Genomic DNA, 25872 nt, shown 5'->3' on the forward strand with positions numbered 1-25872 from the left:
ACAGGCATGCGCCACCACACCTGGCTAATTTTGGATTTTTTTAGTAGAGACGGGGTTTCTCCATGTTGGTCAGGCTGGTCTCAAACTCCCGACCTCAGGTGATCTGCCCGCCTCAGCCTCCCAAAGTGCTGGGATTACAGGCGTGAGCCACCGCACCCAGCCTACTGGGGAGCTTTTTGAAAAAAACTCGTGTTAACAGCTTGTAACACTTATTCCTAAGTATTTTATAAGTTTTATTGTTGCAAATTAAGTTTTTTTTTGTTTCTATTTCTAGGTATTTATGGTAATGTGGAGAAAAGCTACTGATTTTTTTTTTCCTTGGCTCTCATCTGACTAGAGAAAAGCTACTGATCTTTAAACTATTTCTCTTATATTCAACCAGTTTGCCAGGTTTTCTTATGAATTTGAGTAGATTTCTAGTAGGGTTTTTGTGTTTCTAGGCACAATGTGTTGTCATTTCTACCTGCTGTTGTCTTCTCTCCTACTTTCATTATCCTTGCGAATTTATGTATATTTATCCTTCTATTGTCTTTTTTTTTTTTTTTTTTTTGAGACAGAGTCTCGCTCTGTCCCCCAGGCTGGAGTCCAGAGGCGTGATCTCGGCTCACTGCAAGCTCCACCTCCTGGGTTCACGCCCTTCTCCTGCCCCAACCTCCCAAGTAGCTGGGACTACAGGCGCCCGCCACCACGCCCGGCTAATTTTTTGTATTTTTAGTAGAGACGGGGTTTCACCATGTTAGTCAGGATGGTCTTGATCTCCTGACCTCGTGATCCACCCGCCTCGGCCTCCCAAAGTGCTGGGATTACAGGCGTAAGCCATCGCGCCTGGCCCCTTTATTGTCATTTTGGCAGAGATTAGAAATAAGTACTTATAGGCTGGACATGGTGGCTCACGCCTGTAATCCCAGCACTCTGGGAGCCTAAGGTGGGAGGCTCACTTGAGCTCAGGAGTTTGAGACCAGCCTGGGTAACATAACAAGACCTCGTCTCTATAAAACAAACAAACAAAAAACAAGGGAAGATTAAGCCAGGTGCAGTGGCACATGCCTCTGGTCCCAGCGACTTGAGAGGCAGAGGCAGGAGGATCACTCGAGCCCAGGAGTTCGAGGGTATACTGTGCTATGATTACGCCTGTGAATCACCACTGCACTTGAGCCTGAGCAACATAGTGAGACCCCATCTCTTTAACAAAAGAAACAAGGCAGTACTGATCTTGACCACATAAAATAACATGTACACAAAAGATAATATTAAGGCCGGGAGCAGTAGCTCACACCTGTAATCTCAGTAGTTTGGGAGTTTGAGGCAGGAGGATTACTTGAGCCCAGGAGTCATGAGACCAGTCTGGGCACCATAGTGAAACCCCATCTCTGCCAAAAACTGAAAAAAAAATTAGCTGGGCGTGGTGGCACACACCTGTGGTCCCAGCTACTCAAGGTGGGAAGATTATTTATGGCCAGGAGTTAGATAGAGGCTGCTGTGAACCATGACTATGCTACTGCACTTTAGCCTGGGTGACAGTGAGAGACCTTGTCTCTTTAAAAAAAAAAAAAAAAAAAAAAAAGGTGGGCACAGTGGCTCATGCTTGTAACCCCAACACTTTGGGAGGCCGACGCAGGAGGATCACGAGGTCATGAGATTGAGACCATCCTGGCCAACATGGTGAAACCTTGTTTCTACTAAAAATACAAGCATTAGCTGGGCACGGTGGCATGCACCTGCAATCCCAGTTACTCAGGAGGCTGAGGCAGAAGAATCGCTTGAACCCGGGAGGCGGAGGTTGCAGTGAGCCGAGATCATGCCATTGCACTCCAGCCTGAGCGACGGAGTGAGACTCTGTCTCAAAAAAAAGAAAGAAAAAAAAAAAGCTAGTATTAAGATAATTTAAATATTTAAATATTTAGAAAGAAAAAGTCTAACCTAGCTTGTTGTAAGCTGCCTACCTAACCAATACGCCATTTCCCTTTGCTATACTTACAGGTTGGGAGCAGCCTCCTCTAGCTTACACAAGCATCATCAGAGTTCAGAAATCAGCTTCACAAAACTGGAGAGTGGTGGGTCAGACTGAAAGACCTTCTACTGCCCAAGCCTTACCTGGAGTTTTGCTACTTCCTTCCTGATCAGGAAGCTGACTTGGTCCCGGTCATTCCTGGAGTAATAGAGACGGCACCAGGAAGGCTTCCCATCCCTGCCAGCCCGGCCAGACTCCTGGTAGTACCCAGCCATAGACTTGGCAATATTCCAATGGGCGACAAACCTGTAGGATCCAAAGGGACAAGCAGCATGAGATGGTGGAGAAGCTGAGTGTCCTTTGGAGGAGTAATCATGACTAGGAGAGCAGGGAGGCCAGCAGATAGGGAGGGAGAGGGATAGTCTCAGAGTTAGAATAGTTAAGACACCTGTAGCCCATCAGCACGTCTCCCTTCTAGAAGCAGCCCAGCTTAGAGGCCACAGCAGGAGTTAAGGGGGGGCAAATCCAGCACATATGAGGGGCCAAAAAACTCAGCCAGGGCCCAGTGGAAAAAATACTGGACCTAAAGAAACAAAATGAGGCTCTGCCACTTATGAGCTATGCAAATTTGAATAAGTTATTTATAACTTCTTTGGAGAGGGAAAGGAATAATATTTATTAAATACCTCCTATGAGCCAGTTTTTATATGTCTCATTTAATTGTTAGTCACCATCATGTGAGGTAGCCCATTCTCCAGAATATGAGATTCAGAAAGGTAAATTTGTACAAGGTTACACAGTAAAGGGTCAGCAGAGCTAGAATTTGGGCCTAGGGGTGTCTGCCTTCAAAACTGGCTCTTAAAAAGATACCACAGACCCAGGATTCATTTTATTTATTTTGCTTGTTTTTTATTTTATTTTATTTTTACATGGAGTCTTGCTCTGTCACCAGGCTGGAGTGCAGTGGAGCGATCTCAGCTCACTGCAACCTCCACCTCCCGGGTTCAAGCGATTCTCCTGCCTCAGCCTCCTGAGTAGCTGGGACTACAGGTGGGCGTCACCATGCCCAGCTAATTTTTGTATTTTTAGTAGAGACGGGGTTTCACCATGTTGGCCAGGATGGTCTCAATCTGTTGACCTCATGATCCGCCTGCCTCAGCCTCCCAAAGTGCTAGGATTACAGGCATAAGCCACTGTGCCCGGTCTTGTTTTTTATTTTTCAAGACAGGGTCTTGCTCTGTTGCACACGCTAGAGTACAGTGGCACAATCACAGCTCATTGCAGCCTCAATCCCCAGCCTCAAGCAATCCTTCCACCTCGGCTTCCCAAGTATCCAGGACTACAGGCACATGCCACTATACCTGGCTAATTTTTAATTTTATAGAGATGGAGTCTTGCTATGTTGCCCAGGCTGGTCTCGAACTCCTGGGCTCAAGCAATCCTCCCATCTGGTCCTCCCAAAGTGCTGGAATTATAGGTGTGAACCACTACACCTGGCAGCATACCAGGGTTCGAACTCTGATTCTAAAGTCGGTGTTCTTTCAAATGTAGTGCACTATAAAATTTCGTCCCTAACTCAGGGTCACTGTGAGGTTCACGAAGACCATGTATGCAAACATGCTCCGTAAATCATACAAGGTATTATTATTTGTCGTTAATCAGACCAAAGGGCTTCAGGCTGTAGCCCAAAATGCCTCTTGAAGGTCATGGCCAGATATAAAAGACTTCCTATTAGTTGCCAGTGTGGGGCTAGGAGGCTGGGATGCACCCCGACTCTTCTAGACTATTAGTAAGCAATAAAAAGGAATGATGGCTCTAAGAGCCTTGCCTTTGACCTTCCACAGGGAGTAGCTTAAAATACAGTCACACATTACTTAATGATGGGAATACATATTGTGTTTTGGTTTTTGGTGTTTTTGTTTGTTTTTTAAGACAGGGTCCTGGTCTGTTGCCCAGCCTGAAGTGCAGTGGCATGATCTCAGCTCACTGCAACCTCCGCCTCCCGGGCTCAAGCAATCCTCCCACCTCAGCCCCCCAAGTAGCTGGGACTACAGGCACGCACCACCACACCTGGCTAATTTTTATGTATTTTTTGTAGAGATGGAGGTTTGGCCACGTTGCCCAAGCTGGTCTCAAACTCGTGAACTCAAGCGATCCACCTGCCTTGGCTTCCCAAAGTGCTGGGATTACAGGTGTGGACCACTGTGCCCGGCCAGGGATACGTTCTGAGAAATGACTTGTTAGGCGATTTCATCATTGTGCAAACATTACGGTGGATAGTCTTTACATAAATCTAGATGGTACTGCAGCCTGCACAGCTAGGCTGTAAACATGTATGGAGTGTTAACTGCACTGAATATTGTAGGCAACTGTAATGCAAATCACTAGGCGATAAGAATTTTTCAACTCCATTACAATCTTACAGGATCTCAGTCTATGCAGTCTGTCATTGACCGAAACATCAACATGAGGTGCATGACTATAGTTCCTTTATTCCCACCTCCTCATAGGATCCACCTACTGAGATGTGAGTGAACGGGACTATGTTAAAGGACAAGCCTGACGGACTGCATGCTGCCCTATCCTGGGGGGTGCCAGAACCATGCCGTGCAGTCACCTGGGAGCAGGCCGCACAGGAGCTGTCAGCATTCAGGCTGTATTCTAAGGACTCTCTCCTGGAGCTTCCTTCCCCTCTAGCCCTCGAAGGAGCACATGCACCTGGTCCTTTGGGCATAGCACTAGGCAATCCACCCTGAGCCAGGCCCAGACCAGGAAGGCAGGGCAAGAACCAAAGCTCACCTGACATTGGCTTTATCCACTCCCATCCCAAAACTAATGGTTGCAACAATTACAGGGACCTTCTCCTCCATCCAGTCGTTCTGCACCAGCGTTCTTTCAGAGGCCTTCAGCCCTGTAAAGGAGGGGAAAATGGAGAAGGGAACTCACATTTCCCTTGGGTTTACCCGGGGTCTATTTTGGGTTTGACACTGTGTGCTAGGCACTTCACAAACCCTGAATCTTTCACTTCCCAGCTGTCTGACCTTAACATCAGGCGCTTAACTTTACTGAGCCTCAGCTGACAGGCACAAAGACCCTAGCCCATGTGTGGCACAGAGCATTTGGCAAAGGTTAGGGCCATGATTCAAGCCCAAGCCCGTTGGCCTCCAAAGCCTGTGCTCTTCCTACAACACCATTACCTTGGCTTGTAAAAACGTATCACCTGCTGCTGGGTAGGCATACAGTGGGAGGAACTCAGGAGTCACAATTCTCATTTTAGACCTCATTCATGTCTAGACTCCTTTTAGGGGATTTAAGTGAATCACTTTAGCTCTGCCTGAGTATCTGCAATAAGATGGTGGGTCACCTGATAACCAGGATCTGTAAAGAACAAGAGACCGGCTAAGAAGCCTCTGAGGGTGAAGAGACTCAAGTGGCCTGGGTGCCCCTTACCTGCATGGTAAGCCTTGGCGTTCACACCCCTGCAGCTGAGCTCTATGGCCAACTGTTCACAAGCCTCTCTAGTCCTGCAGTACACAATGCCGCAGCCAGATAACTGAATGGGGAGATGCAGGAAGAAAATAAGCATAGCAAGAACAGAACAATAGGCCCAGTGTAATGCACCCTGCTCTAAAAGAAGCTCTGTGTTCCTTCTCTCGTTGGCTTCAGTCTCTTCTGAGGCAGGACACCCAGTGAGGCTCTGTCACTTTATAAAAAGCAGGACCAGGCTGGATGCAATGGTTCATGCCTGCAATCCCAGCACTTTGGGAGGCCAAGGTGGGGGGAATCACTTGAGGCCAGGAGTTAGAGACCAGCCTGGGCAACACGGAGAAACCCCGTCTCTGCTAAAAATACAAAATTAACCGGGAGTGGTGGCGCATGCCTGTAATCTCAGCTACTTGGGAGGCTGAGGCAGGAGAATCGCTTGAACCCAGGAGGCGGAGGTTGTGGTGAGCCGAGATTGCGCCATTGCACTCCAGCCTGGGCAACAAGAGCAAAACTCCATCTCAAAAAAAAAAAACAGGCCAAAAGCTGCTCAAAACTCAACCTGTTTAACTTCTCTGCCTCCTCTTCATGAGCTTTGCATGGGCCTGCAGAGGCATCACACAGACTGGCTGGCTGCTTGCCTTCCACAGGATCCAGAACAAGGAAACCCTGGTAAGGAGGACAATGCCAGGAAGCCAAAGAGACAACTCTTTTTGTGCACAAGTTTTAGGAAGCCTGGCTGAGAAAGCTAGAAAAACCAAAGGTCTTAGAAGACCAATCTCCATCTCCATCACATCGCACCCCACTGCTCTAACAGCTGCTTGTCCTCCACCTCAGTGCCTCACCCCTTTATCAGCCTCCTGTCCAAGAGCCTTAAGGCAGAAGTCCTTCAGGTTCCCATAGGGATCAGAAATCAGTTCCTTGAATTGCACATCATAGAAGAGGTTGGCCCGGAAGCAGGGAGTCTTGAAGATGGCAACTGGTTTCTTCAGGTGCAGGGCAGCAAACACGTCCTCTTGGACCTGTGGGGTGGCTGTGGCGGTCAGAGCCACACAAGGGGCATGTCCCAGGCGGGAGCGCAGGGCACCCAGACGCAAGTAGTCAGGACGAAAGTCATGCCCCCATTGGGAAACACAATGAGCTTCATCCACCACCAAGTAAGACAGCAGGTGGCGGGACACCAGGGAGTTCAGGGTGGGCTGGAAGGAGGATGAAGCTGCCATCTCTGGGGTGATGTACAGAATCTTGGTCTGGGGCTTTTCTCGCTCCAGGTCAGCAAGCAGCTCCTTCCTTTCCCGTGCAGACAGCTTCGAGTTCAGGGAACTTACTCGTACCTTTAGGGTTAGCAAGTGGTCCACTTGGTCCTAAGAGAAGAGAAAGAGGCTGTAACTGGCCCTCAGGACTCAGGTAAACATCACTGCAAGTCCCTGGAGGATTTCCCAGTCATAAACTGTCCTCCTCCCACCCTCCAATATATCTTCTCTTTGCATAGAAGTAGTAGAGGTTGAATATCCTTTATCAAATGCTTGGGACCAAAAGTGTTCTAGATTTCAGATATTCCTGGATTTAGGAATATTTGCAGATTGCATATACATAATGAGATCTCTTAAAGATGAGACCCAAGTCTGAACATGAAATTCATTTTTTCTTTCACGTATACCTTATACATATAGCCTAGATGTAATTTTATATATTTTTAATAATTTTGACATGACGTTGTGCACATGTACCTAGAACTTAAAGTATAATAAAAAATATATATTAAAAAAATAATAATAATTTTGTGCATGAAAAAACAGTTTTGGCTGAGTTTTGACCGCAACCCATCACATGAGGTCAGAAAGGTGTGGAACTTTCCACTTGTGGAATCACGTCAGCACTAAAATTTTTTGGATTTTGGAGCATTTCAGATTTCAGATTTTTGCTTTAGGGATGCTCAATCTCTATGGAAGGTGAAGTGGTTTAGAGCACAGGCTCTGAAGTCAGACAGACTTCAGATTTAGATTTCATCCTGGCTCACTTAATCGCCACATGCTCGCTGGCTGTTTCTTACCCTCTGAACGATTTATACAATTCTATCTAATAGCATTGTTGTATAACTTAAAATTTACATCTGAGAGGTGAAATTAACGTATGTAAGCCGGGCGCGGTGGCTCACACCTGTAATTCCAGCGCTTTGAGAGGCTGAGGCGGGCCGATCACCTGAGGTCAGGAGTTCGAGATCAGACTGACCAATATGGTGAAACCCTGTCTCTACTAAAAATACAAAATTAGCCAGGCATGGTGGCGCATGCCTGTAATCCCAGCTACTCGGGGGACTGAGGCAGGAGAATTGCTTGAACCCGGGAGGCGGAGGTTGCGGTGAGCCGAGAACACGCCATTGCACTCAAGCCCGGGCAACAAGAGCGAAACTCCATCTCAAAAAAAAAAAAAAAAAAAAGAAAGAAATTAATGTATGTAAAGCACTTAGCACAAAGCCTGGGACCTGGTGAACATTCACCAAGTTATTACTGTAGTTCCCTGTCTCTCTACCTTCCTTCATGGTGGATGGCTCCTACCCACACAGCCACACTTCCTCAATTCTGATTCTATCAGCCCATCTGCAGGCCTTAAATAGTCAGAACACCTGTAGAGCAGATGTTAATAAGGTCCCAGCCAGTTTCTCATCTTTTTTTCTGTTTCACATACTGTGCCCTTACCAAAATAAGCAGGACACCAGGGATTCCCCATATCAACTTAGCTATCTATCCATCTGCAACTTCTGTCTCAACATCACGAGTGCACGTGTGTGTATACATGAGACTGAGTGTATATGTGTGTACAAATACAGTTTCATACTCCTCTGAACAAAAAAATAACAAAGGAGGGTGAGGGACCTCAGAGGAGTCATTCATAACCTCCCAGAGTGATATGCACCAGTGGAGAACACTACATTGGGGAAATACAGAAACCCAATATAGCGAATGAGATAGGCAAATCATAGAAAATAAGAGGCAGGGGCGGGTGTGGTGGCTCACGCCTGTAATCCCAGCACTTTGGGAGGCCGAGGCGGGCGGATCATTTGAGGTCAGGAGTTTGAGACCAGCCTGGCCAACATGGTGAAACCTCATCTCTACTAAAAATACAAAAATTAGCTGGGTATGGTGGCGTACACCTGTAATCCCAGCTATATGGGGGGCTGAGGCACAAGAATTGCTTGAAGCCGGGAGGCGGAGGCTGCAGTGAGCCAAGATCGCACCACCGCACTTCAGCCTAGGCGACAGAGTAAGACTCTGTCTCAAAAAAAAAAAAGAAAAAAGAAAAAGAAAAGAAAATAAGAGGCAAAAGACCAATAGAGAAGTGAAATTTCCAGCCTCAAAAAACCTTCCCCGAATCTTTTTGGGCTACCATCTTCATTGCCCTAAGCCTCACCTGAATCAAAGCAATGAGAGGAGAGACTACAATGGTGATGCCTTTGGCCAACAGAGCAGGGAGCTGATAGCATAGGGATTTTCCTGCCCCTGTGGGCATGCACACAAAGACGTCCTTGTTACCTGCAAAAATACAAGACAACAATATCTCAGTGCTTCCTGCCTTTTCATTGAAGTTGTTGAAAATTAAATGAGAATGTAGGAAAAGCACCTAGCAGAGTGTCTGGCACATGGGAGGGTCTCGATGTAATCCTAATTCCCCTCCTGTCCTTTCTATGAAAAAGGCAAGGATCCTGGGAAACTTGGATACATGCCCAAACCATTTCTAGTAATGGTTAAAAACAAGATTTAAAAAGTCTGGGTCAAGCGCAGTGGCTCACGCCTGTAATCACAGCACTTTGGGAGGCTGAGGCAGGCAGATCACGAGGGCAAGAGTTTGAGACCAGCCTGGCCAACATGGTGAAACTCTGTCTCTACTAAGAATACAAAAATTACCCAGGCATGGTGGCACGTGCCTGTAATCCCAGCTACTCGGGAGGCTGAAGCAGGAGAATTGCTTGAACCCAGGAGGCGGAGGTTGCAGTGAGCCGAGATCGCGCCACTGCACTCCAGTGTGGGCGACAGAGCAAGACTCTGTCTCAAAAAAAAAAAAAAAAAAAAAAAAAGAAGTCTGAGTCTGCTGTGATATGGATGATTGAACTAAATAGCCATGAAAGCAGAGTACTGCTAGATGAGTGGGTACATCTGTGTAGACATGAGAGGACATTACTTAGAGGGCTTTTGTTTAGACATGTATCATTAATATTACATTGCTGCTCGCCTCTTGGCAACTTCCATTTGTCACCGTATCTCAGGTTTATAACATTATTACTCTTTCCTTCTCTATCTGGGACCAAGGCCACTCAACCTTCAACAAGGGAATTACCTAGGAGGCCAGTGACCGAGTTAAGTTACTCCTGCCACCCTCACTGTTGCTGTTCGTTTGTGTGTACAAACGAACAATAATGAGAATCTGAAGTGTTTTCAAAGACCATGTGTAAATCTAGCTATGAAATATAGACCAGCCGGGTGGTTCTGCCACTAAAACTACAAGCTTTGGGCCGGGCGTGGTGGCTCATGCTTGTAATCCCAGCACCTTGGGAGGCCGAGGTGGGATGATTGCCTGAGCCCAGGATTTGGAGACCAGCCTGAGCAACATGCCAAGACCCCATCTCTAATTAAAACAAATAAACGAAACTACAAGCTTTGACAACTCTAAAGATTTCCAAATCCAGTTATGGACCAAAGGTGAGGCAGTACGAAGGGTGAGGAGGAGGGTGTTCTGCCGCAGCGTTATGGTATAGCCAGCATAAATTTAAAGGAAGGTAGCTTGGTAATGTTACCTTTTACTACAGCCATGGTCGCACTCTCCTGTAAAGGCGTCTTAAAAGAGTCAAACCCAAAGACCTTCTTCAGCGTACTCCGGACTCGCCGCTCAGGGTCAAAAGGAAAGGTGGTATGGTGGCTGCTCATCTTAGCCAAGAACAGTGGCCAAAGGTTAAGGCAAAGGTAGTAAAAGGTTGCCACGAGAACCCTCTGTTTTGCATTAAAAATACAGATTATTTTTCTGTAACAATTTGCTATATTACACTTAAATAATGTATTATTTTTAAGTAATAAAGCTGAAGGTGAACTGCCTCAAGCAATACATTCCTGAGTAATTAACATCTCCACTTTTACGCTCAATGAAAATAAAAACATTGAACTATTCCAGGCCACGGTATAGCAGAGCTAGAAATCAGATCAAGAGAAGAAACATAAATGTCTTCAGAACAGCTTGGAGAACGGGGAACCGTTTTCCTAAGATCCACCACCTGCTCCTACTTCTATAAGCGCAACCACGACGACCGTGCTTCCACCCCGGGACCCCGAACCCCTTCTCCCGTCTTCCTGAGCCCAAGATCCGCAATTTTCTCTCTTGGCTGGCCGACACCTCCCTCTCTTCACCCTAAGATATCAGAACCGGCCGTGGTCCGCCCAAGAATTAAAGGCTGCTGGCTGGTTCCAGCACTGTTCGAAGACCCCTATACACAACCCCAACTCAGAGAAGCCAAAGCGCTGGGAATTGAGCTTTAGGCAGAACCCACGCAATCTTATATCCGTCGCGCAGTGATGACGTAGAACGCTGGCATGAGGGCGGAGCCAGGCTCAGGAAACTGCCGTTTTGATTGGTTTCCAGTGTGGCGCGGGGTCTCCTGGGATCCGAAAGAACCTGCCTTTCCGCCCGGAAGTCGGCGTCTTGAGTCATAGGAGTGAGCCACGCCCGAGCTGTGGGAATAAGATGGCGGGGAAGAAGAATGTTCTGTCGTCCCTCGCAGTTTACGCGGAAGATTCAGAGCCCGAGTCTGATGGCGAGGCTGGAATCGAGGCGGTGGGCAGCGCGGCTGGTAAGGCCCAAGTGCGAAGCTGGAAGGGGGAATCGGGTGTCTGCCCGGAATGCTGTACCCTCGCTGGGCGGGAGGGAACAAGATGGTCATTGTGCTCCAAGCACCGGACCCCGGAGAATGGTCCAGGGTCCGGGGTGAGATAGAGCATTAGAGACTGTGGACTAAGAATGAAGAATCTCCTTCCCGTTATTTCGATTAATTTGCCTAAACTTACTGAAAGACTCCGTGCCGGTTATAGTGGTAGAGGGATGGACGAAGAGGGAGCGGCTGCTCAGCCACTGCCTGTTTCCCCTGGGCTCGTTGTTTGATGAGGGAGAGCGATAAGTAAAACATACGTGGAAGATGGTAAAGATTGTGTTCGTTAACTTTATAACTTTTAGTTAGGAATGTGCCCTAAACACATCTTGGAGCTTTTAAAAACAAACGTATCTGATGCCCAAAGTGAGAGAACCTAATTCGGTAGAACTGGGGTAGGATGTGGGCATTTGTGAACTTTTTAAGGATCCCAGGTGATTTTTCTTATTTTGTGAGTTTTTAAAGCCTAACGGTGATGTTCTCCTCCTCAGGTTGAGAAGCACAATGTTAGATAATGGAAACAGATTTCTTTGGGAGAATAAAGAACAAGTTACCTAACAACATATCAGGACCTTAGCTTCCTCATCTGGAAAGTGAAGGGGATTGGATTAGGTTAGGTACTTCCATGTTTTGTGATTTTGTGTGGTCTCTTCCAGTCAGAAAGTTCTCTGATGGTTTCCTATGAACACTTTAGTGTTTATCTAGTGTTTATAGCATTAGAAACAGAATTTAGTACTCGGTTTTGTTCCCTGACCTTTTAATGATTTTATTCAGTAAATGCTGGCCTTCTCAGAGAGCCGAATCTGGGCCTATTGTAACTTAACATGAGATTTAGGTTCCCTTTGTATCTTCAGAGATAGTCTTGGCCACTCAAATCTCTGGACATTTTTTCTTACATTGTAACTCTTGTTTTTTTTTCTTGCTTTTTGTTTGTTTGTTTGTTTGTTTTTTAACCTTTCAGAGGAGAAAGGCGGATTGGTATCTGATGCCTATGGGGAGGATGACTTTTCTCGTCTAGGGGGTGATGAAGATGGTTATGAAGAAGAAGAAGATGAGAACAGTAGACAGTCGGTAGGTAAATCTCCCAGATCCAGAGCTACTGAAAGCACAATTTCATTTGTCAGATTTTGGAACTGTGCCAACAGTGTTCCATTTCATGGTTAGCTCCATCCCTTGCTCTCCCGTTTTGTTTTAGTATTAGTGGAAGAAACTGGATTGGATATCAGATCTGTTTGAAAATGTATTTTCACATGGATCATTTTTTATTAATCTTTGAATTGAAATTTGGGGGAAAAGATAGTGGATTATTTTATTTAACCCAGATATCAATGGGTGTTTTATGTTGATTTTTCCCTGTTTAAATGATTTACTCCATTTATAGCAGGCATTCATCCTAACTGGTGTATCATTTATATCTACAGTCAACTCTGCATTATTTTTAATCTTGGTTGGGGCTCATTTAAGTCTTCTCAGTTTATTAACAAGATAAGAAAGGAAAATTCGTTTTCACCTGCTTTTTCTTTTTTTGAGATAGGGTCTCACTCTGCTGTCCAGATTGGAGTGCAGTGGTGTGATCATAGATCACATAGATCATAGATAGTTCACTACAGTCTTGAACTCCTGGGCGCAAGTGATCCTCCCACCTCAGCCTACCCAGTAGCTGGGTACCCAGGCTGACTACAGGTGGGCACCACCATGCCTAGCTAACCTATTATTATTTTTTTTTGTCGGAATCTTGCTCTGTCGCCCATGCTGGAGTGCAGTGGTGCGATCTCTGCTCACTGCAACCTCCACCTCCCAGGTTCAAGCAATTCTCCTGCCCTCAGCCTTCTGAGTAGCTGGGATTACAGACACCTGCCATCACGCCTGGCTAATTTTTGTATTTTTCACAGAGACGGCTTCACCATGTTGGCCAGTCTGGTCTCTAACTCCTGACCTCAGGTGATCCACCCGCCTCATCCTTCCAAAGTGCTGGGATTACAGGCGTGAGCCACTGCTCCTGGCCGATTTTTAAAATTTTTTAAAAATTTTTTTGTAGAGACGGCGTTTCACTATGTTTCCCAGTCTGGTTTCAAACTTCTGGCCTGAAGCAATTCCCCTGCCTCACCCTCCCAAAGTGCTGGGATTACAGGTATGAGCCACCATCCCTGGCCTTCTTAACTTCTTTCTTGAAATTTTATTTGGCACTTTTTATAATGGTGCCCTTAGTTCTTGATCACAAATCTTGCCTGAAGTTCAGTAGGTGCTGGAGAAAGGAGAACCTGTGCTATTATTAACAAGAAAGTCTTTAGACACATAATCACCTGAGCAACATGAGCCAGAATTTAAGTTTGCAGAAAACGCAAGGAAATTGAGGTTGGTGCTTAGCGTAAGACAGGCAGAGTTGAGTCTAGATGTCAAATCTGACTGCTTAGCAAGTTTTAATTAAATCACTTAAAATATATTATTTGTTTGAAATTTTTGTTACATGTTGGTATGTAAATGTTAGCATTAAAATTCTTTCCAGCCAAGCACGGTGGCTCATGCCTGTAATCGCAGCACTTTGGGAGGCTGAGGTGGGCGGATCACAAGGTCAGGAGATCAAGACCATCTTGGCCAACATGGTGAAACCCCATCTCTACTAAAAATACAATAATTAGCAGGGCATGGTGGTACGCACCTGTAGTTCCACCTACTCGGGAGGCTGAGGCAGGAGAATTGCTTGAACCCGGGAGGCGGAGGTTGCAGTGAGCCGAGATCACGCCACTGCACTCCAGCCTGGGCAACAGAGCCAGACTCCATCTTAAAAAAAAAAAAATTATTTCCACAACAAACAGAAATGCGTTTTGTACATGATGCATTTTGGGAGATACTTTCATGCCTTTAGCCCCATCCATTAATACTGATAATTCAGAGTTGACTGAAATTATTCAGAAAAGTTTTGCAAGTTGTTTTCTGACTTTTCTGAAGTACGCACATTCTGGCTTAATATTCATAACTCTTTTCTTTAGTACGTTTGCATAATGTGTTTTTGAAGTGTTGTTTCATATTTGCTTTGCTTAGAATTTTCATCATGTTTAAGCTTCATTTCATATTTGAGTAAAATCCTCTCATCAGATCTTATTGTAGAGATTCTGAAATGTGATTGTATTTGTCTGAGCTCCATCTCTGTTTATTTGGCATGACTGATTTCATTTTAAGGAGATTATGGAGATTGCATTTAAAGCCTTGGACTCACTGGTACCTTACAGGACAGTTAAGTCTCCAAATCATGAGTCTAGTTCAAGTCTCTCGAGTGGTATTTATATTAATATATGGAGTGCTGTGTAATGTTTGGGCTGAAATGTAGCTTTGTTGAAAATAGTAGTTTCAAATGAAACCATTTTTTCCTGGGTATTTAGTTAAAGGCTTCTGTGCATTGGGAGTGTTCTGGGTAGTGGAGGTGATGTGGATTTAGCCAGCTAATAAGGTAGCTGGTCCAGCATCTGCTCCTGATCTTTGACCTTCATAGCATCAGCGTTAGTGTTCAGTGGAATGGCGGGCTCGCTTTGGAGAATGCCTTACCGTGTGTGATCCTTTGTGTCAGGCTGACCTCATCTGGATAAGGAACAGGACTGGGTAGAATGGATCACTGGCAGTTCTGTGAGCACTTAGGTGGAGGCAGAGCCCACTCAACTGGGACTCCTGAAAGGTTGGGCATTGCCCTTTAGTCCTGCCTTTCCCAGGTCACTTGCTCAGGTTGTTTGATGCCTACCTTCCTGTGTTGATGTTCGTGCAAATGCTGGTTGAGGTGCTGCGATACAGCTGTGTGTAAGCCTTGGCACTTGGTGTTGAACACTGTTAGAGTAGGTCCGAGTCTGATATACATGTGTATATGAAAAGGAAAGAAGGCTCATAATCCTGATTTGAAATAACTGATACTTCAGTGGAAACACGATGCCTGTTTTATTGTGTGGCCTGATCTTACTCTTTCCTAAAACATATTGCAAGCTTTCTCCATTTTTATGTATGTGACTTTTAACTCGGGCATCTTCATTGATGTGGACTGTCTCACCACTAAAGTAACTTGACTTTGAGCTGCTGATGCTTTTTTGTTTTTTGTTGTTTTCCCCTCCAGAATATCTCTTTTTCCCCTTATTTTTCTCTGGTTCTGAGTTATATGGTAGGGGAGGGATTCTTGGTGGGATGACCCCAGCTGGGTAAATGGGCTGTTTGCTCCGGCCCCTAGTTATGCATGTGAGACTCCTCAGGCCCGCTCCTTTAAGCTTAATCCTCTAAATTCTTTGTCTTGTAGGAAGATGACGATTCAGAGACTGAAAAACCTGAGGCTGATGACCCAAAGGTATTTGGTGTTGGCTGTGGTGGGTGGCTGGATGCAAACAAGGTGTTTGAACATTGTGGCTCAGTTCGTATGTTTGGTCAAGATCTGTCCCACTGACAAACTGTGCAACTGTGTGGACATTTTCTGGGATAAAATAAGCTTTATAAAGAAAGAACCTGGAGACGACTCAGGAATGAACAAATCCTGAGACACATTGGATTTCCAGCCTTTCAGATTGTGCCATATCTCCTGACTAGAAAGGCGAGAGGCCTGGCTGAGGCCAACAACCCACTTGCATTCTGCATCCCAGATGGGGCTGTAAGTGTCACTGCCCTGCAGGTGGATTAGTCTGTTTCTAGACCCAGGAAGGTGTAAGGGCCGCCTCGCGTGCTTTGGGTTCTCTTTAGTCATCTAGAAGTGAACAAGAGTCTATAAGAAGGTCAGACCAAAATGAGGCCTCTCCCCAGCTCTCAGGGATGGTGGGTCTAATTCTTATTTTCCTGTGGTTAAGCTGCTGTGCTGTGCATTGGCCATTAGAAATGTGTACTTGCTGAAGAGTCATTTTTTATGAGGAAAAACTTCCCCCCTGTACCCCCAAAGAAAAAGACTTAATTATATCACTCTAGACCCGGGGAATAAGGACCCGTTTTGCAGTTAAAAACTGATTTGAGGCCAGGCACAGTAGCTCACGCCTGTAATCCCAGCACTTTGGGAGGCCGAGGCGGGAGGATCACTTGAGGTCAGGAGTTCAAGACCAGCCTGGCCAGTATGGTGAAACCCCGTCTCTACTAAAAATACAAAAATTAACTGGTGAGACTGGTGGGTGGTGCACACCTGTGATCCCAGCTACTGGGGAAGCTGAGGCAGGGGAATTACTTGAACCTGGGAGGCAGAGGTTGCAGTGAGCCACGATCTGCCAGTGCACTCTAACCTGGGCAACAGAATGAGAATCTGTCTCAAAAAAAAAAAAAAAAAAACTGCTTGGAAACCAGCTGTAACTTTCAAGATGACCTAGTAAAATTTAGGAAATTTATGCCCAATTATAATCTAAAACAGTAATATTCTTGAAAATATAGTGTGAGCTGTTCCATATTTGAGCTGATTCTGTGATTGGATAGAACTGTATGTAGCCACTAAAATCTTGAGAGGTTGTGAGTGAGAAAGATAAGAGTGTGTTTTACCAGGAAAGAAAGTTTTGGCACCAGCATGCAGGAGGGAAAAAAAAGAACCCCTGAAAACTGTAAATGCAACCTGCTTTCTATGCTGAGTGAAAAACCTGGAACCCAGGCCTAAGAACTCGCGCTGCCTGAGAACTGGCAAGATGGTATGGGCAGACCCATGGCCCCATAGTTCAAAGTCAGTCACAGCTCTGCTCGGGCTTGCCGAACAAAAACACTCAGTAGTGATAATCTTCTCTGCCTAGTATTTAGGGTATATAGGACTTGGAGCCTGCATGTAAAACAAGCCCAGGGAGCCGTTAAGTGTTTGGGTTTCAGTTGTGGAGGGAAGGGAGGATCTGGGTCCTAGAGTCTTTCTGGGTACAGTTGCAGCCTTTTCTTAGGGCTGGAAGGCCTCCTGGGGAAGTTGACTGGAGAGGAGGGTACATAACACTTAACGGTCACCCCTTCTAAAATACTGTAATCCAGGCAACAAATCCTTGGGGAGATGACAGGGCTTTGTGAGTCAGGGTAAGGGCCACATGAAAAACAAAACAGACTTTACTACTGTCTGGTAGCAGTCACTAAAGAACGGGGTGGGAGGGACCCAAAAAAGGTGAAGCTGGGAAGATTGTGGAAATGCCTTTTGTGCTCAGGCTCCCCTTCTCAGCCCCACATCACGGCTGACAGCCTCGTCATTCCTGCCTGCTCCTTGACTGATGTGCTTCGCTGTTCCTCATTCACTCATGTGCATTTCAAGTTTTACTGTGGAATGAAAAGTTTTCATGGAATAATTTCTGTTCCTCTTGAGGAGCCCTCAGAAATCAGAACACAAAATCCAACCCTCAAAGTCACTTCATTTAGTTCTTTTGGAGGGTGATGGAGAAGAGTTTAGATAAAGCTTGCCAGCTTCAATGTTCTGCAATCCCCAGTGGCTGCCAGGCCTTTAGGAGTCCTCGTGGCATCTCCAAGGACTACAAATGATCCCCAGCATGAGTCTTCTGTGATACTCTTATCTTAGTCCTGGCCCTGTCATCCTTCTGCTTGAGCTGGCCTCAGACTCTCTTCCACATAGCAACATGTACCTCAAATCCAGAACTTTCTGGCACATTTACATTTTATTTTTATTTATTTATTTTATTTTTTTTTTTGAGACAGAGTCTTGCTCTGTCGCTCAGGCTGGAGTGCAGTGCTGTGATCTCGGCTCACTGCAACCTCCGCCTCCTGGGTTCAAGTGATTGTCCTGTCTCAGTTTCCCGAGTAGCTGGGATTACAGGTGTGAGCCACCATGCCCAGCTAATTTTTTGTATTTTTAATAGAGACAGGGTTTCACCATGTTGGCCAGGCTGGTCTTGAACTCATGGCCTCAAGTGATAGGCCCGCCTCTGCCTCCCAAAGTGCTGGGATTACAGGCATAAGCCACTGTGCCCAGCCCACATTTTTTTAAATTGATGTTTAACAATATTTTTTATATTCAAAACCCTTAATTTTGGACATTCTGCTTTAAGCATATGAAGTTTTTTTGTTTGTTTTTTGTTTTTTGTTTTTTTTTTTTGAGGTGGAGTCTCCTCTGTCACCTGGAGTGCAGTGGTGCCATCATAACTTACTGCAGCCACAATCTCCCTGGCTCAATTAATCCTCCCACCTCAGCCTCCCAAACAGCTGGGACTACAGGTGTGTGCATCACACCTAGCAATTTTTTTTTATTTTTTTGTAGAGAAAAGGTTTTGCCATATTGCCCCGGCTGGTCTTGAACTCCTGGGCTCAAGTAATCTGCCCACATTGGCTTCCCAAAGGGCTGGGATTAGAGGTGTGAGCCACCAGGCCCAGTGCACATGAACATAGGAAGTTTCTAACAATAGAATATGTTACAAGTGTGGATCTTTGTTAGAAGTGTTGTTTAACAATTAGATTACTGTCATAATTGTCATCTCCACTAGATGGCATTCTCCTTTCTACTTTGGTTTTTTGTTGTTTTTTTGTTTTGTTTTGTTTTTGAGTAGGAGTTTCGCTCTTGTTGCCCAAGCTGGAGTGCAATGGCGCAATCTCAGCTCACTGAAACCTCTGCCTCCCGCATTCAAGATATTCTCCTGCCTCAGCCTCCCGAGTAGCTGGGATTACAGGCACATGCCATGTCGCCCAGCTAATTTTTGTATTTTTAGTAGAGACGGGGTTTCACCATGTTGGCCAGGATGGTCTTGATCTCCTGACCTCGTTATCTGCCCACTTCAGCCTCCCAAAGTGCTGGGATTACAGGCGTGAGCCACCTTGCCCGGCCTCTACTTTGGTTTTTTAAGATCTTTTAATTTTTTTCAGTAGTTCTCAAAACATTTTGGTTTCTTTACACAATTAAAAATTGAGGATCTCAGAGTTTTTGTTCATTTTGGTTTTATCTATTGATGTTTACTATTTTATAAGTTAAAACTGAGAAAATTTTAAATTACTTATTTTAAAATAACAAACCTGGGCCGGCCACAGTGACTTGTGCCTGTAATCCCAGCACTTTGGGAGGCCGAGGTGGGCAGATTGGTTGAGCCCAGGAGTTTGAGACCAACCTGGGCAACGTGATAAAACCCCATTTCTATAAAAAAAATACAAAAATTAGCCAGGTGTGGCGGTGCATGCCTCTAGTCCCAGCTACTCGAGAGGCTGAGGTGGGAGAATCACTTGAGCCTGGGAGGTAGAGGTTGCAGTGAGCTGTGATCTTGTCACTGCACTCCAGCCTGGGTGACAGACTGAAACCTTGTCTCAAACAAACAAACCTATTACATATTAACATAAATAACATTTTTAGAAAAAATAAGTATTTCCAAAAAAATGTTAATGCAAAGAGTGGCACTGTGTCGCCACTTTACAAATCTCTTTAATGTCTGGCTTAATAGAATATGGCTGGGTACATATAACTGCTTTTGCATTCAGGTAATTATAGGTATTCTTCTTTGATACTTCATCAAAACTCAACAGGTGATAGTTTCCTTGAAAGGTTAGTTACATCATGGAATGCAAAGCCTTACCAGTGAACTCTGCATTCTGCTTCCCTAAAATCCACTGGTCTCTCTTGCCCTTTGAATGGATCTTTTACCCATACATGATTTGATATCATCAGGCTCTGGTGATTTGAAAATTGCTGATGTACTGAGTTACACAGATCTAAATGTTGACACATTTTGTTCTGTCATATCAAAAAAGTAGTATTTATTAGTGACATCACTAATCTCATCAGAAAATCATTAAATGTTAGAAACCTTTTAGCAAGCCCACAATAAGGAGCAATACATTTTTTAAGATAATGTGTTTCTAATAATTTTTGTTTGAAAGCATGAATTTATCATTTTCAATATGTGCTATCAGAGCTTTCCTTGAAGTAACAGGCTTTGTTCTTGAGAAAATGTCTGCCAAATACCCAAGTCCAGATAACTAGTTTGTCATTCTTTGAAATAAAAATGGTGTTTCCTGAAGAAAACTGTCAGTTCAACTGGTGACTCAAATAATCACAAACGGTAGTCCATCCTTTTCCGTGGCTTCAGTAACCTGAGGTCAGCTGCAGTCTGAATATATTACATGCAGGAAGCTATTTTGAGAGAGAGTTCACATTCGCATAGCTTATATTACAGTATACCATTCTAATTGTTGTTAATCTCTTACTAGTTTATAAATTAAACTTTATCATAGGTATGTATGTATAGGAAAAAAACATAGTATGTATAGGTCTCAGTACTATCAGAGGTTCAAGGCATCTACTGGGAATCTTGGAACGTATACCCCAGGGATAAGGGGGCATTGCTATGTGTGCTTTTCCCTGAGACATTTATCTGACTTTGTTATGCAGCAGAAGTATTTATGCATGCCTCTCATGTCATTGCCCAGAATATTAAAGAGATGTATATTCAAATGTCAAGATGTCATAAAACTAATCATTTTTACTGTCCTGGCAGAAAACTTTTTTTTTTTTTTTTTTTTGAGACACTCACTCTGTTGCCCAAGCTGGAGTGCAGTGGCACAATCTCGGCTCACTGCAACCTCTGCCTTCCAGGTTCAAGTAATTCTCCTGCCTCAGCTTCCTGAGTAGCTGGGATACAGGCACGCGCCACCATGGCCGGCTAGTTTTTGTATTTTTAGTAGAGACAGGGTTTCACCATATTGGCCAGGCTGGTCTCGGACTCCTGACCTTGTGATCTGCCTGCCTCAGCCTCCCAAAGTGCTGGGATTACAGATGTGAGCCACCACGCCCGGCCTATGGCTGACCATTCTTAAGTGAAACTGGCTTTTTTTTTTTTTTTTTGGAAACGAAGTCTCGCTCTGTCACCCAGGCTGGAGTGCAGTGGCGCAATCTCAGCTCACTGCAGCCTTCACCTCCGAGTTCAAGCGATTCTCCTGCCTCAGCCTCCCGAGTAGCTGGGATTACAGATGTGCACCACCATGCCTGACTAATTTTTGTATTTTATTTTTTATTTTTTTGGTAGAGTTGGGGTTTCACCATGTTCGTGAGGCAGGTCTCAAATTCCTGACCTCAAGTGATCCACCCACCTCAGCCTCCCATAGTGCTGGGATTACAGGCATGGGAATCCTATGGGATTACACCCAGCCCTTTTTTTTTTTTTTTTTTTTAAATCAAACGGCTACAGTTTGGTGCTGCCGCCTCAATTTGTTCTAAAGGCTAGCAGTTTACCCACCATTGCTTGTGCAAAGGTCAACACGATGAAAAAGACAAATAATGACTTAAAACAGTTTTGACTTTGCAGACCCCTTAGAAAAACTACTATTATTCTAAAACAGAAATCATGGGTCAGTGATTCAGTAGTTGTTTGAGAACTGTTTTTATTGCTCTCAAAATGTCCTTTAAGTTGTTAGCCTTATGGGGTCTTGAGCCATGTTGAGGGTGGGTTAGTATTCAGAGTAAGATGATTCAGCCCTGGCATGGTGGCGAGGAGTTCAAGCTCTGGAATGAGACTGGGGTTTTCTTGGGGAAGTCCTTTAACCTCAGTTTTTCTCATCGCGAAAATAATCATCATAATAAAATCTGCCTCATTTATTTTAAGGTTCAACTAAGTAAAAATAAAATGCAGTTGTCCCTCACTATCTGTGGGGATCCCAGGACCCCCTCCTCAGATGCTCAAGGTTCTGATATAAAATGGTGTAGCATTTGCATTTAGCCTTGGGAATCCTTCTGGATACTTTAAATCATCTTATGATACTTGATACAATGTAAATGGCTGTGTAACTAGTTGTTACACTGTGTTGTTTAGGGAATAATGACAAGCAAAAAAGTCTGACACGTTCAACACAGACACAATTTAAAACACACACACACACACACACACACATATACACAATTGGAGGTGAGTTCTGGCCATGGATTCAGAACCACAGATCCAGAGGGCCGGCTGTACTTGACTCAGTATGTCTGGTGTGTGTGTGTTCAGTAGCATTGGCTGAACTGACCATCACTTCCAGTTCCACCTGTGCACACTTCCCAGGCTGGTCATACCATGTTGTCGGCCTGTTTTGGAAGAGCAGATTCCATGTTTTAAACTGGAGTGCTCTCAGAAGAGCAGTCATAAAGGTGAGGGGACTCAAAAGCACATCACCTGAGGGAAAGGTAGAGCTGGAAGACAGAAGACTCGGGAAGAGCCGGGGTTGCGCTCTGGTGTTTGAAGGTCTGCTGAGGGAAAGGCTAAGGCAGCCTGAGGCAGACCTGAAGCCGCGCGCAGAATTCCACAGAAGTTTACCTTCACATAACGAAGGACCTTTTGTGATCTCCGGCCACAAGTGGGTTGAGCTGTTTCATAAGGTAGTGAGCTCCCTGTTTCTAGAGGTTTTTCAGGCAAGTTTTTTTTTTTTTTTTTGAGACGGAGTCTCGCTCTGTCGCCCAGGCTGGAGTGCAGTGGCTCGATCTCGGCTCACTGCAAGCTCCACCTCCCGGGTTCACGCCATTCTCCTGCCTCAGCCTCCCGAGTAGTACCTGGGACTACAGGCGCCCGCCACCACACCTGGCTAATTTTTTGTATTTTTAGTAGAGACGGGATTTCACCATATTAGCCAGGATGGTCTCGATCTCCTGACCTCGTGATCTGCCTGCCTCGGCCTCCCAAAGTGCTGGGATTACAGGTGTGAGCCACCATGCCCGGCCTTCAGGCAAGTTGTAAGAAACGACTTGTCATCAACATCATAAAATCTGTTGGTAGAGGTTGGATTAAACTCCAAGGAGTTCCCTGGGAACCCCCTAGGAAAGGACTTGGGCATTATACATAAGCAAAGTTGAGTATTCTCTAACTTTATTATCTGATGACTTTAAAATACGCACAGACTGGAATTGCCCTGGTTTTTATTGCTCTGATGTTTGGGGTTACCTGTGAGCACAGAGTCCCATGTTTGGGAGCGTGAGTAAGAACTAACTCTGGCCCACCTGGGCAGAGAGCCTTGGTCCTGTCCTTTAGGTTGGGGCAGCAGGGATTGGGCTCTGCGGGTGCTGAGTTTGCCCCAAACTAGCGAACAGGAGATTGGAGAAGGAGGCTGGGCGTTGCATAGGAAACAAGCTTTGTTTCCTGTGTTCCATTATTTTTTTGTCTCTAACTTCAAGTTTCTGATCTTGTCTCTTCGGTAAGCAGCAAATTAACAGGAGGTGGCACTGCTGTTCCGGAAAAAGAGCAGACGTGACAGTCCTGGGGCCAGCACCTCACTCCGGGAAAGGAGTGCCTGGTGGCTGAAGTGCTTCCTCCCCCTGTTTACCTTTGGCACCCGAGCATCCCTTTCGCCACTCTCCTTTGTCCATTTTTACCTCGTTTGCTCTGGACGGTTTCCCTTGTTTATTTTTTTCTCCACTCCTACAGTTCCTGTGGATGAAGCTGTTTCCATTCACTCACTGTCCCTGACACACCCTTCCTTTGAAAACAAACATGGGGGTTGAGAGCCTGGAGCAAGAAAGATGGAGCAGCCTATTGCCAGCTAACTGGGAGGGACTGGGATCGCCGGCCTCCCTGAGGTGCTGATCTAGGAAAAGATCTAGATCTCACGCTCTGATCTAGGAAAAGAATCCTCCCAGCCCAGGAGTGTACATCTGTGAAAACAAAATTCTGTCTTCTGGGTCAAGGAGGTGGCATCAGGTGGGGGTTGGGGGGAATTGTTCTGGCATTTTTTAAAAAGGCGTGTATAACCCCAGTTAAGAGAAGACATTTTTAAAATTCTTAGATCCCTAAAGTAGTACTAAAATGTGGAGCTCACAAACAATTTAGAGCTGGTCTGGTGGACTTGTGGTCCGAAGACCTGGGTTGTGCCCTGGCCTGGCTTCCCTCTGGCTGTGGAACCACAGGCCTGTAACTTAAGCTTCACTTGGCTCCATTTGGGCAGTCAGGGCCATGAGACCCCCTTTGCAAGGTGGTTGTGACTGCTGCGTGAGAGAATGTACGTGAAGGTGCTTTTCGCAGTATACAATGCACTTGTTAGCAGTGCTTGGCCTTTTCAGTGTAATTAAGTCTGATTATACGCCCTTATCCTGTAGGTTAGAAGGCGCCACGATTTCTCGGCTCACTGCCCTTCATGTCTCCATAGTTTTTCACAGACCTCTGGAACAAAAAGAAATGCCTAATGGCTGAGTGTGGTAGCTCACGCCTGTAATCCCAGCACTTGGGGATGCCCGAGGCAGGAGAATTGCTTGAGCACAGGAGTTTGAGACCAGCCTGGGCAACATGGTGAAACCTGTCTCTACAGAAACTACAAAAGTTAGCCAGGCATGGTAGTGTGTGCCTGTAGTCTCAGCTACTTGGGAGGCTGAGATGGGAGGATCATTTGATCCTGGGAGGCAGAGGTTGCTGTGAGCCGAGATCTGTACCACTGCACTCCAGCCTGGGCAGCAAACCAAGACCCTGTCTGAAAAAAAGAAGAAAAAATGCCTAACGAATGGTTCTGTTTCTTATGTCATTAGCTTCAGACACTAAGTATTACTGTCCTCACAATTCAGTAGCTGCTTAAAAAAATAATATGTGTGTGTGTGGTATGTGACATGTGGAGTAAGGCTGTGTTTCCTGTAACAGTTTTGTTAAATATCCTGTGGCACCTTTGTGAGTTTGCTGGGTTACCCCAGGTAGTAGTCTGGGAACTGTGGCAGTAGATTGTCTTAAGAGTTCCAGAGTGGGGACCTTGACAAGTCCTCACTTAGCCTCCTCTGGAGGCCCAGCCAGGTGAGTAGTTCTCTGCCTTAGTGGCTATTCATACCCATCCTGAAGAAGACCGGGTCTCCCAGTTGACGGGAGTTACTGACTCACAGTCTAGACGAGGATTTGTATTGGGCAGAGCTGACTCGGTAATTCCCTCACCCACTCTCCTCTCAACTCCTTCCCACTGTCCTTGCATTACTCCTGATCTTTTGAAGTACCAGAATCAAATATCTGAAAACTGCCTAAGGGGCTAATCTCCCAGGAATTTGTTGTTGACTGCTGATTATAGGAAGAACTTTGAGGAGCCTGCCAGCAATTGCATGCGGGCAGCACTGCAGGTTGAAATCTTATATTCTTTTTATTGAACACAGACCCAGAACACGGGCAGCTTCTGCAGGATTGCTGCAGAGCACAAGTGTTTCCCATCTGGGCTCCTGGTATATTTGCTGCCCTTCCAAGACTCTGGGATCTGAAAGGAAGATGCTGTTGCTTTTCATAAACAAGCAGCAAAGGGTTGCATTCCTCCTGATATTGAAGGATATTTAGGAGGGTATGTGATGTGGTATGAGATAGGAGCCCCGAGTCCTTTTGCAGCATTGCAAACAGGTTGTTTGTGTGCCTTTGTTGATGCGCTGCTGGCGAGCCCTGACAACTGAGAATTACTCTGCAGAACGAAAGAGCAAACTTGAGCTCTCAGAGCTTAAGCTTGGACTTTTTTTTTTTAATGGACAGAGTTATTTTTTTATAAAAATATGAAATGTTTTTATTTTGTGTTTATTTTTGGCAAATTATTGTAGCAAGATTGAGTATTTTGCAAAAGGAAAAAAAATCACCTAATCCCATGATGCTAACCATACGACCATTTTTTTTTTTTTTTTGAGACGGAGTTTCACTCTTGTTGCCCAGGCTGGAGTGCA

At 45.3% G+C, this 25872-nt stretch overlaps 2 protein-coding genes across 16 annotated transcripts in view; one reads left to right on the forward strand and one right to left on the reverse strand.

Moving 5' to 3' along the window:
• The window catches only part of RECQL5 (RecQ like helicase 5), a 40343-nt gene extending 29302 nt beyond the window's left edge, over nt 1–11041 (reverse strand). For 3 of the 6 annotated variants that reach the window (XM_024926267.4, XM_063599404.1, XM_024926268.4), the window contains exons 1-6: nt 10227–10973; nt 8846–8967; nt 6280–6798; nt 5402–5504; nt 4751–4862; nt 2095–2257 (exon numbers count right to left, since the gene is read on the reverse strand). In XM_024926267.4, coding sequence (XP_024782035.3) covers nt 2095–2257; nt 4751–4862; nt 5402–5504; nt 6280–6798; nt 8846–8967; nt 10227–10356 — 1149 coding nt within the window. In that variant the 5' untranslated portion in view covers nt 10357–10973. Of the gene's footprint in view, nt 1–2094; nt 2258–4750; nt 4863–5401; nt 5505–6279; nt 6799–8845; nt 8968–10226 lie in introns of all 6 variants that reach the window. The other 3 variants (XM_003813279.6, XM_008965843.4, XM_063599405.1) reach the window with 3 other exon arrangements.
• SAP30BP (SAP30 binding protein) overlaps nt 10981–25872 on the forward strand; it is a 40475-nt gene continuing 25583 nt past the window's right edge. For 4 of the 10 annotated variants that reach the window (XM_055101531.2, XM_055101532.2, XM_034942893.3 and 1 more), the window contains exons 1-4: nt 11113–11270; nt 12307–12416; nt 13384–13476; nt 15619–15666. In XM_055101531.2, coding sequence (XP_054957506.1) covers nt 11165–11270; nt 12307–12416; nt 13384–13476; nt 15619–15666 — 357 coding nt within the window. In that variant the 5' untranslated portion in view covers nt 11113–11164. Of the gene's footprint in view, nt 11271–12306; nt 12417–13383; nt 13477–15618; nt 15667–25872 lie in introns of all 10 variants that reach the window. The other 6 variants (XM_034942895.3, XM_008965845.6, XM_003813281.6 and 3 more) reach the window with 5 other exon arrangements.

The sequence above is a fragment of the Pan paniscus genome, chromosome 19 (assembly GCF_029289425.2).
Source record: "Pan paniscus chromosome 19, NHGRI_mPanPan1-v2.0_pri, whole genome shotgun sequence".
NCBI lineage: Eukaryota > Metazoa > Chordata > Mammalia > Primates > Hominidae > Pan > Pan paniscus.